This window comes from Xenopus tropicalis, chromosome 4 (assembly GCF_000004195.4).
Source record: "Xenopus tropicalis strain Nigerian chromosome 4, UCB_Xtro_10.0, whole genome shotgun sequence".
Classification (NCBI taxonomy): Eukaryota; Metazoa; Chordata; class Amphibia; order Anura; family Pipidae; genus Xenopus; species Xenopus tropicalis.
This window is the reverse complement of record NC_030680.2, coordinates 81,021,385-81,034,212: the sequence shown is the minus strand read 5'-3', so window position 1 is coordinate 81,034,212 and position 12,828 is coordinate 81,021,385. Positions and strand designations below refer to the sequence as shown.

The window sequence follows — 12,828 nt, the reverse complement described above, 5'->3', positions numbered from 1 at the left end:
TTCCCAAACTTTGCAGTCAGTCACTGGCTGACCACGTATTCGGGGCTAGAAAAACTTTCCAGAGTTAGTCACTGTGTATTTGCGGTTCAAAGTTAGAAAAAGTGGGCGGAGCCACCAACAGCCAATCACATTTCACCTATTTACTGTCAATGGTAAAGTGTAAAATGCTGTCAGTCCCACAATTTTTATGGTCCCCAAACATTGGTCACTGGGGAATTGCAGTTCAAAAATAGGAAAAGTGGATTGGGCCACTAACACCCGATCAGATTTTATCCATTGAATTTTATTGATTTAAATTGAAAATTCTGCCATTCTCACACTATTTATGCCAGGGTGCCCACTGTTTGTCACTGGGTGACACAAAGTTAGAAAAAGGGGGCACACCCACCAACCACAATTCACCTATTGACTTTTATTGGTTTAAACTTAAACTTCTTTAAACTTCTTTAACTATTAATCCAAGGGTCCCTAAACTTTGCAGAGTTGGTCACTGGGTAACTGCAGTTCCAGGTTAGAAAAAGTGGGTGGAGCCACCAACCGCCAATCAAATGCCACTCGTTGACTTTCAGTGGGGAAATTAAAGTTGTTGCCATTCAGACACTATTAAAACCAGTGTCCTCAAACTTTGCACAGTGGTTTTTACTAAATAACTGTGGTCCAAAGTCAGAAAAAGTGGGCGGAGCCAACAACAGATCAGATTTCATTCAGTGATTTCACATCTTTCAAACTTCCCTTTCTAGTTACTTTTACATACTTTCATGTTTTGGCATTACTGTTCCTTGAAGTAACCGGAGTTGAGCATGCTCAAAAGACAAGAGCCACAGTCAATTCCTGAGGGACGGGACCAAGTGAGTTAGAGGAGGAGAAGGAATCCCAAGTAATTAAGGGGATGTTGCAGCCTTTCTTTTAACCATTGAACAACAGGAGTGGCAGGTATTTAAATATTTCAAATAGGCTGTTCACTGATTTTTTGTGTGGGGTTTACATGTCTATTTGGTTTCACCTAATTATCACTATTCCACTTTGCTTCTTTGCATTTTAAACCTGGACCATTCAGTCCTCATTTCCTTTTGTCCCATTCTCTTTGTGCTGCATTGAAAGTTTGGGAAACAATTTTTTTTTAGATGATTTTAATTACATTTTTGAATACATATTGTTGCTATGAAATAAATAAGCTATACAAGTATAGATTGTTAATATCTCTAAAATCCTTGCATCTCAGGGCACCTGGTTCTGTTTCCTGATAAAATAATGGGTCAAAAGTAACCTCCTTCCTACTGAGTGGAAAGTCGTGAAGGTTTCATCATTAGTAGCAGTGATCAAAAGTCAATGTTGTGTGGATTTTTGTCTGTTGCTGTTCTCAGGATATGCACATTTTTAACCATAAAGACTGATGGAGACGGTTGCTATCATGTGCCACACCTAGCATTTCCCATCAATTTTTTTAGGCCAATGACAGATTGCTGAGCATTTTTCCTGAGAAAAGTTGCTGAGACAAAATGTATACAAAGTGCCACATTCTATGACATTACCCTAAATAAAGGGAACAAGAAGAATGTTAGCAGTTCTGATGGACAATCGTTTTTCCAGCACAATTATAATTCCCTAGCTCACAAGTTCCGGCTGAATGTTTATCCTCTGAAGGATTTCTTCTGGCATGCAAAACACTGGATTAACTGGCTTAATTCTTTCTTCCCCCAGTAGAGATAGCCCAGCAATGCCAAACAGTGTATGAAATGGATCCACCTGAAAGCAAAAATATCATCATCTTAACTGAAGCATTCCAGAATCTGATATGAAAAATTATAATTAAAGGAGAAAGAAAGGTAAAAACTAAGTAAGCTTTATCAGAAAGGTCTATGTAAATACAGCCATAAGCACTCACAGAAACACTGCAATGACTTCTCTGTCAAAAGATTTGTTGTGTCTGTAATTCATGTGCCAGAGACACGCAGCTCTATCCCCTCTCCTGCTCTCCCGTCCCTCAAGAATGCTAAGAATTCACTCCTCCCCCCTTAGGAATGTGGATCTGAGCCAATCAGCAGGAAGCTGACTCTTAGGGGCACATTTACTAATCCACGAACGGTCCGAAGGCGTCCGAATGCGTTTCTTTCGTTATGATCTGTATTTTGCGACGTTTTCGTATGTTCCGCGACTTTTTCATTGCCATTGCGACTTTTTCGTATATTTTCCGTGACTTTTTTGTCACCGTCGCAAAAAAATCAGATCAGTTTTTCCGCCGTTTTCAATCGCTCAATACGGAAAAATCGCGATGGCGACGAAATAGTTGCGCAAAATACGATAAGGTCACAGCGGCGACAAAAAGACGGCAAAATTTTCGTTTCTAATCCGAATTGTTGCCATTCGGGATTCAAATTCGTGCTTTGGTAAATCTGCCCCATAGTCTTACAAACTGAGCATGTACACTTGGTCTCGTTGCAGGAGTGAGGCATTATGGGAACTTTCTTTACACAGCTCAGCGTTTTTTCTTCCTGTTTGGCTTCTGATCATCTGAACAGGTGAAATATGGGGAGACTTAAGGGCACTATTGAGACAACTGAAGGTATGCCTGCAGCTTGAGATTAACTCTTTATTAGCCTTTCCTTATCCTTTAAAAGTATATACAATATATATATATATATATATATATATATCATTACAGCATAAAAGACGTTTAGAAAAACAATTTTAAAACCTGGGAGCCACAGATGAGGTGAACAGCCTGGATTACAAATATGTGCATGAGCTTTATGGCTCTCTTGTTATTTTAAACAAATAAAGCTGTAACAGAGGGAACAGAGATCTGAAGGTCATACCAATGAGACAACTGAAATAACTAACTGTTGTAATTGATATAATGGAAAGTAATGTATGCAGCTTAATAGATATACCTGGTATCGCCCTATTGGTAACAAGTGTCTTTTTATTCTTTATGACTAGACTGACTTTATCACTGAAAATCTAACACTCTTTCCTTTTCACTTCTTAAAACCCTCTTCAGCTGTTGCTTATTTTAAATGTCCTGTTTGTCTCTAATAATTTGCTCCCTCCTGCCCTGTTAACATCATCTAGTATCTTAACGAATCCCAGAAAAAGCAGACCCTGCAGTTGCGGGGGGGGGGGGGGGGGGGGGGGGGTCAGAAGTGCAAAGGGCCCAGTAAGGCCCTTATAATGAGCAATTTTAATATATCATGGTAGAATAGGTTGTGGGGCCCAGTAACATCTAGTTACACCACTGAAGCAGACACTTGTTTCTGGCACATATTTTAACACGTTTAACATTAATTCTAACTTGTAGGTTAATAATGAAAAAAAGGTTTCTATTAATTAATATTACTAATAGTGTAAATGGTAGATTTATAGACCTGGGCAACTTGCCTTACACAACAATGACAAGTTATAAAGGTAAGACTGAGTGACACTACTCTGGAAAATAACATACCATGTCTCCTGGTCTGTCAGCAAACCCTCCGGTCTCTTCATCTTGGCAAGCCAATACAAATAACCGCAGTTTCTCTCTATCAATCCAGTGGAGTCTACCAATAATTTTTAAGGAAGCCAACACCCACCATGAATAACATACATCTGGTAGCTGAAAATATATAAATGTGTTTGGTAACAACACAAACATGGCTACAGAGGTAGAGGTATCCTAATAAGAAAACATGAGGTTTTCAAAAACAAAAAAAGTGACTGATCTTAATGCAATTTTCATGAGCACAAACAGAATTGTAAAACTTTTCAAATATGGGAGTTAAGTGTTTAAACCCTAGCGTGTTTTTTTCCTTTCTTTTTTCACCTATACCTGAATGACTGGCACCACACTGTTTTCTTATATCTGCAAACTTCTAATGAAGGGGGGGCTAGGGAAAGCTCCAAGTGGGACTTGAGCTCAAATGGTCTGCCAACCACTGATCTACAAGGAGGTACCCTAACCAATTTGTGATCCCCAATTTGCCTCACAGAGGGGTCCTTCATCACTTAACAGACTAGACTGTACTCTCTTGTCAGCAGGGCCCACCATGTATATTTTTATTCTATAATCTTTTTTGTGACATTATTGTAATACTCCTTTTCCATCCTTATCTAATATGGGACTTTGTAATTACGAGAGAATTTGATTATTCTGACAGACATCAAAAAAGTTAAATAAAAAATGTAAATCGTTTTTTACAGCTACCCCAAACCTCTGCTTACATATGTAAGTCTGCCATGTTTGAACTTACAGGACATCATTGACAACACCATTTTAAATAGGATGTGATTAAATAAATGCAAACGGCTTGCGTCAGAAGGAAGCTATTCATCTCCATTTTACCAAGCATAACATTTGCTCTGTACCTTTTCAGGTCGCCCGTTGAGCCCACCAGATGGCAGCTGCCGCTCACAAAGCCACCAACCAAGCAAGTCAGCATTGACTTGGTGTAGCTGGTCTGTTATAGCCAAAAATCCTGTGCAACAATAGATCTAAAATGAAAAAACAGCAAATGTTTGTTAATGTAATAGAAAAAACTTGTTCAAATCACTACATTATCCAAGATTAAAGAAGTAACAGAAAAATATTGTACATCGAACACCGAAGTTACATTTTAACTTGTGTTGTGTGGTAATTTAAATTGTGAATTGAAATGCAAACTGGTTCTCATCATTTGCAACTGATCCAGCATTAACATATTACGTCTTCAATGAAATGTGGATTACAAAGATGCTTTAAGCTTTTTGTGGGTACATAAGGGAAGTGATTAAATAATAACATAATAACAGAAATATTCATGATATAACAGATGCATAACTTAAGTAATTATATTTTTAGCCAGCAGCATAATCACAGCAGGAAGGTGTTGCTTCTAACATCTGAGAAAATCAGCATAATGGCAGCAGGTGGCATCCTCAAACTGTAACCCAGAGGGGCTAGGGCTGCAGGCAACATGGGAAGGACGCTACAGGCAACTGGATTATGCTGCTGGCTAAGAAACCTTTTTTTTCCAAGACATAAATTAAACCAAAAGCATCTATGTTTCTGACAACATACATGCTAACATAAGGTATGTGGCTAATGATGGCATAGGTCATACTTTATGCTAACAAAATCACAAACTTTCTGAATGTGCTAAAAAATCATACACAGAATGGTAACGGCTGCAATGCAGAATTATATAATTCTTACCAATATACTCACAATGTAACTCATTCCAATAATCTCCCCTTTTGAGGAATTATAAATTGCAATTAAAAATAGCTTTTTAATGCACAAATAATATTAGATCTGGGTAACTGTTACTGGGAAGTTTTGAGGTCTTTTGAGCTCCAAGGTGATCTCAGGACAAATGCCAGTCATCCCAAATCCCTTTCCCACTTGCAAATAATTTGAATTCCGCCAATGGCAGATGTTGAAGCCATGAGGCAGGGACTAAATGCATTGTCATTTCCAAATGATCAGCACCTGCTGCTTGTCATAGGCTGAGCCTTTTCTATTGATTTAAATGGTATCTTAAAAAGTATCTGCAAGTGGCAAAAGGCATATTGGCAGAGCTCTAGGCACAGGACATTGAACTGGACACAGTAACTAAATAGTTATATATCACAATACCATTTGTTTGTTTGTCTCTTGTGTATATATATGAACTACAGCTCAAAAAAAAATTGCAGCAGAGCCAGGTTTCCTGCTTACCAGTCAGACTTATCTGTACTTCTGCTTACTCTTCTCTGTTTAAACACTGTACTCATTATGATGCCTAATCCACTAGTGCTTCTGCAGTATTATTGTTGGTTTTCTTACTGTTTATTATTTGTTTCAAGATGGCTCCCGTACAAATTAGATAGATGGGTCTTATAGCACAAGGGCGGCTATCTATTAGCATTTTGGAGTGAGGTGATGTCGTGAGGACTTTTTTTATAAATATATATATAATATGTGTGTGTGTGTTTGTGTGTGCGTTTTGCTTAAAACTCACCCACGGCATTTTCTATGGTAAGTAGTCAACAAATACAAACAGCTACTATATTCTGCATATACAGAAACACTTCTTACCTGACCTGCATGGGATTCAGAACCTGGCCTGCAACCAAAACCACCATCAAAGTTCATACAAGATAAAACAAATTCTATGGCTTTTTCTATGTTAATAGCATCCAGCCTGCCCTGCAAGAAAGATTTACATAATTTAATACTTAAATTAGAACCAAATTAAAAGAATATTTTGCAATTAGAAAAATGAAAGCAAACATGAAACTTGGGGAGCAATTTAGCTTTTTTGTTTGTAAATAATCCTTACAGGCAATTAATAACCTAGTCCCCCCCCCAAAAAAAATTAACCCTTTACAGCAAATATAATAAATAAAACGTTTAGGCTAATGGCACATGCAGTGTTTCTTAATACCCCTTTCCCTGTAACTGAAATTTCCCCTTGCTGTCAATGCTAAAAATCAAAACCATTTAATTCACATTATGTGATCCAATTGTGAGCGTCTAATCATTTGACATAATTAGTTGTTTAGGAATCACAGCAATGTCTCAACATACACTGTAATGTTTAGAAACATTTTAAATAAGCCTAGCATGTATATAAAAAATGTAGCAATCCAAATGTTGCAACTGGACAAATGCAAATGACAACAAATCATAAGCCTTTTCAACTGGAAAGAAAAAAATTGCAGCATATTAATTTAATTATATTAATAGGCCATTAAATCCTATGAATTTTCATAGGAATGTGTCAGCATAACTTTAAACAATAAGAAAAGCTGCTGTGGGTCCACATTAGACAGGCAGGAATGAACCACAGCCTGAACAAAGGGCTACCACATCTCCATATTAAAGAGGCAATAACATACATGCAAAGCATGGAATTTAGTTTTTTCTAGGAAATAGTAGCCCCCTCAATGTGTGACACAGTGCGTGTTTATGTATCTTACAGTGTAAGTACATGGTGTCGCTGATAAGCCAACATGACTGCACTATAACAGAAGAATGCATTGTGGCATTCTGCAAATCTCATAAAAAACGCACATCTAACTTACCAAAAGGGCAAGTGTTGCAACAGCACAGAAAGAAAATCGTGTATCAATCTCCCCTGCAACATGAGAGAAAAACAGAATCAATATCCTATTTCAGAATGTTAAAGAATGTATCCAGGAGTGTAAGACCAAGATGTTTTTGAGCTTAAGTCTTGGAGCTTTAGTCATATTTTAGAGATTAAATTGTTTAACAAGTAAAAGAAAACTATTTTACCCCATTTGTCTCCAGCAAATGATCCATCCTCTTTTTGAAGGCTTTGCACATAATCAACAATTCTATTGCTGTCAACTGCAGAAAGGCTATCGTACAGTGTGAGGATCTGAAGGTAAAAAAAGTCAAATCAAAGGGAAGCCTGGCAAAAGCATAGTATAAACAATTATATACATTTTTTACATTAGCACTCAGTAGTAAGAAATACAAGTCCTGCTTGGGACTCCACCAGTTACATAAGAGTAAGAGAAACAATAGGTTATCTGAAAGCAGTTCTAATGTGTAGCACTGGCTCCTTCTGAAGGCTCAGACGCAGGCACAATGCACTGAAATGGCGGTTTACACACCAATATTAAAACTAAAAAAAATAAATTTGTTGATTCAATAAAATTTTAAATAGTAGAGTGAATTATTTACTATGTAAATAATATAATTTAGAAATAAAAAGTACATCATAAGAATCATGACAGTATCCCTTTAAGACAGTGGTTCTCAACCTTCCTAATGCCACAACCCTTTAATACAGTTCCTCATGTTGTGGTGACCCCCAACCATAAAATTACTTTTAAGACCATCGGAAATATGGGGCGACCCCTGTGAAAGGGTTGTTCGACCCCCACAGGTTGAGAACCGCTGCTTTAAGACATACTCATAAATCTATATGCCTGCTCCTCCTACCACCAAACACCTAAATGGCCCACAGGCAACATAGGCCAGGCACACACATAGTAGGGTAGGCAAAGTACAGCACACATAGGCAGCACTGGGCAGGTAGAGTATGGCACACATGGGTAGGCAGAGTATGGCGTATACAAGCAGCATAGGGCAGGCAGAGTATGGCACACACAGTCAGTGCACACAGTCAGAGTAGGGCAGAAGACAGGGAAACCAAGACCATGCAAGTAACCAATCGTGTACAGTGACGCAATGCTGGTATCACTCCTGCGTCTGAGGTGTGAACAACATAACAAGGCGGGCACTTAATGGGCTATTTCACCTTTAGGTTAACTTTTAGTGTGTTATAAAATGGCCCATTCTTAGACACTTCTCAGTTGGTCTTCATTTTTTATAGTTTTTTAATTATCTGCCATCCTCTTCTTCCAACTTGTAAATGAGGTCACTGACCCAGCTGCCAAAACAACCTATTGCTCTGTGAGGCTACAATTCTATAGTTATTGTAACTTTTTATTACTTATCTTTCTATTTACGCCCTCCTTTATTCATATTCCTGTCTCTCTTTTAAGTCACTGCCTGGTCGCTAGGTTTAATTGGACCCTAGCAACCAGACGGCTGCAGAAATTCCAAACTGGAGGGCTGGTAAACAGAAAGCTAAATAATTCAAAAACAGCAAATAATGAAAAATGAAGACCGATTGCAGAATAGTATTCTCTACATCATACTAAAAGCTAATTTAAAGGTAAACATCCACTTTAAAGGCTAAGGTATGAACAATGCAGGGCCTTACAAGTGTGCCCAGAGTGGCTTACAGCCTGAATCTGAGGTGTTACCAGTACAGGGGGCCAGTTAATCTCAGTACTGATACCATTTAAAGCTTTCACAAAGGTAAGCAGTCACAGCAGCCAGACTTTTTCTTTTTTTAATTCAGGTACTTTTTATTGAGTATACATTGGGCATTACAGTAGTTGAGGTATACAATTGTCAAACATGGAATATATGGCCTGTTAACATTGTCAATAAAAGTTTTTCACCAAGTAAATAGAGTTTTATTGCACAGTAATACACATTCTGGTTATAGTTACTTATATATGGGTGAAACCCTATAACTGTATATATTTTATTAGTCATTTACTATAGTGGGGAGGGGGTATTTATCCAGCCATTGGTCCCAGATTTTATGGAATTTGTTTGGGCTTCCTCTTTTGAGGTATATTAGTTGTTCCAACTTGACAGCAGCCAGACTTTAATGGAGGCCACGGGCCGGCACTAATCTAGAGACAGACACACATATAATGGAAAATGATTTAAAAGAATAGGGCTTACTCTGCCATATTTTAAAAAAAAAAAAAAAGCAAAAACAAAAGATGAGCTAAAGAAAAAGAGCCAGAAGTGAAGGTTTAAAGAAATAACTCGAACCACCAAAGACAACTAAGGCCTGAAACAAATACCCTTAAAGGGACAGTGTACATCCCTTTTGAACATGAACTCAAAGTCTTGCATTTCTTTGCCAGGATCCACTGCATGTTCCTACACCCAGGCCAATACAATGGTCCCAGATCCAGGCAAAGTAGAAGGCTGATGCCGTGTAGGGGCTGATTGTCGGCCTGCATTTTTCCCCACAGGCGAGGAACAGCCATGTGGCATCAGCCTTTGGTCAGTGAAAATAGCTCAAATTTCATGAAATGGCAAAAAATAGGAAAATATGGATTTTTAATTAAAACAATAGACAGAATGTAATTTTAACAAAAGTCTTACCTATTGTGTTAATTTTTAGCAAAGACAGTTCAAATTGTAGAGGATGTTTAATAATTCAATAGTGTAAAAAGTGCAAATGTGTGTCCATGAGTGTGATGAGATGGCTATAGCTAGAAAAAAAATTAGACTGAGGTACTCACAAATAAGCTATTAAATATTTAAACTATATGTGAAACAGGCTTGTTCAGCACTCTGTAAAGCACTGATGTTCATTTCCCCATGAAAACAGGTGCCAGAAAACCCATCTAAATGTTAAACAGAATTTAAGAAAATGTAAGTATAAAAAAGGCACTATACCTGAACAGCACTTAGTGTATACAAAAGATGAGGATCATGACCAATACTAGCACTAAATCCACCACAATCATGTTGGCACGATTTGATAAATGCTAGTATCTCTTCTTTGTTCATGCGCTGCAGCTCTCCCATGAGATCCATAACAGTCAGGCCCCAGTAGATGCCACTCATCCGTAAATACTCTGACATACAGTATTCCTGAAATAAGTAATACGTCTATTATAAATAAGTGTTATTTATTTTCTGCATTATTTTGTTCAGAAAAATGCATGACTTCCTAGTGTCTAGTGCCTGCCAGAACAATACACAGAAAAAAATCATGGATACAATATAATTCCTGGTTTAAAACTGGCAACAAAGAGTTGCCATTAACCACTTCACATTTTCATTTTATATAGGATTGTGATACATACGTAATCATCCTTCTTAGCTCCATATGACTCAATGTACTGTGCATGCTTCTCAAGTAGCAGCGTTTTTGGTGCATCCGATTTGATAACAACATCCTTCTGTGGTGTTCCCTAAAAAAAATGATAGAAGCATTGTTTGCATATCTAAAGTAAATAGACGTAACTACTGTTCCATGATACTATTGTTGCTATTAAGCTAATTACGGTCAGGAAACCTTGCAAAAAACAGTGTTTATTATGGACAATCTAAGGGTGTCCATTAGCACATGCAATTATTATTTTCATTGTTGCTATGTTTTAACAATTGCGAGATTAAATGTAACTGCATTTGCAAAGATGTTTTTTTACACACAGATTGCTGCAGTAGTTACAAAATCGTCTGATTATTTAATAAAGCAAGGGGTGTACAGTCCAAGCAGATCCACTCACATCGGCAGCTCTGTGTAGCTGCACTGACTGGCACAGCATAAGCCTGATTGCAGATACAAGAAGCAGAGATTGGCCCAAAAATGCATGCTTTTGTGTTGTTTCGAGCCGATTTCCCCTCCGTGTAGCTGCACTCAGGCCAAAGCTTTGCCTGTCAGTGCAGTTACACAGAGCTGCGGATCCACTTCTCTCTACCTGCCTATGAAACACAGGCGGACAGTTTACCACATACCACATACACCAAAGCCTTAAATAACAAGTCAGAAAATGCCTCAATTTAAATTTTTTTTTTTTTATTTTCTACCAAATATTAACATTAAATATTGACATACATTTTAGAAGAACATTAAAATGCATGTGTTGATCCCGTATTGTACTTGGTTCTACTGGCCAGCACTCTGAATTTTAGCACAGTTGCATTCTACTGAGTCTTTCAAATGCAACAAGCTTTAAGGTGGCCATACACGTAGCAATTCCGATCTTTCCTGCGACCATCGGTCACAGGAAAGGTCGTTCATTTCCCCCACTGACTTTCAGGGCTGAATCGTCAGATGTGGAGGTAGAAACAATAGGAATTCTACCTCCAACTGCCGATTCAGCCCTGAATGCAGATTTTGTTCGGGGTGCCTTCAACAACGCCCAATCAAAATCTGGCCGATCGACGAGACAACCGATATCTGCAACCTTTGCGATATCGGTCGTCTCGTCGATCCGCCATAATTTGTGTCTGTTAGTTACCCCTCCCATATAGATTGTAAGCTCTACGGGGCAGGGACCTCCTTCCTCTTGTGTTTTCTGACTCTTATTGCAACTGTACCTTGTATTTATTTGTATTTATTGTTATAGTTTGTATTTATCCATTATCTTTAACCCCGTTTGTATTAATGTATTCTACTGTACAGCGCTGCGTACATAAGTAGCGCTTTATAAAGATATACATACATACACGCACCGAAACACTGAATATCGCATGGCCAGCTTTAGTTTCATGAACTTAATAACATTAATATATAACACTCACAAAGCAGGGTGCACAGTCAAATCAATTGTATAAAAAATATATCAGACCAGCACACCCATTTAAAAAAAACTTTTATGCCTTTATTGCAAGCACATTGCACAAAAAATGTGCAACAGTAAAATCAAAAAGTTTTATATGGAGCCCAATATTTTGGTCACATTCAGTGATACTCATTCAGTGCTATACTTATATATATATATATATATATATAAAAATTTAGTTATATACGTGCTTTTCTCCACTCAACAATCCATCAGTAGGTGTGGCGTGGTTAATGCCTAGAACTGTGCTCAGCTGGCCCATTACAGCTGAGCTATTTTCTTCCCATTTCTTTCTTTTTACTTATTAGTTAAGGCTTCAGCAAGCAAGCAGAACACACAGTACACCATGAAGAACTATGTAAAGTAACACTCATGAATTGGAATTCCCTGAATTTTAAATATAGCTCAATTTAAACGAAAGGCTAAATACTCATAACTGTGTTGATTTGGGGTACAGCAGCCAACGGGAATGATGCCAAGGACCGATATAAGAAGAGACCTGAGGGGAATGCGACGCAAATAAGAAAGAGGCGCAAACAGACAAACACGAAACATGCTGCTGGAACGGAAAGAATGCAACATAAACCTTCCATGGTTACAAGAACTTTAAGCTCCCATTAATGCGATTCTGTAGGAGAAAATTATTTCTTTAAAAGCTCACCATGTCAGGGCAGGGCGGAACCACCTGTGCGTTGTCGTCACAAGACACCAGCCCAGCGGATTGGGAGAGACTTCCTTGTGCTGCCCACAGTGATGCCTGCGGAAAAGGCATTTAGCGGGCTGATGCAGTGCCTGCACAACAGCCTATCAGAACCCCTGGTATAGATTGGATTAGAGTTTGTCATTGTGAAACGTGATTGTAGGCAGCTTCCTGGAAACACTTTACATATGTTTCGTCTTTAGAAAGCGATAATAAACTAAAGCGACGTGCAATGTAAATTAAAACCCGAGGCAATGAAGTAGGTCAGCAGT

General features: G+C 38.1%; 1 protein-coding gene across 1 annotated transcript; it reads right to left on the bottom strand.

Annotated features, from left to right (window-relative positions):
• Positions 1-1,113: 1,113 nt before the first annotated feature.
• rabggtb (Rab geranylgeranyltransferase subunit beta) lies at positions 1,114-12,568 on the bottom strand. The gene is given in 9 exon segments (NM_001113165.1): positions 1,114-1,746; positions 3,443-3,592; positions 4,342-4,467; positions 6,032-6,142; positions 7,021-7,073; positions 7,232-7,337; positions 9,959-10,156; positions 10,372-10,479; positions 12,518-12,568. Coding segments are annotated over 9 exon segments (996 nt in total). The 5' UTR covers positions 12,521-12,568; the 3' UTR covers positions 1,114-1,605.
• Positions 12,569-12,828: the final 260 nt, after the last annotated feature.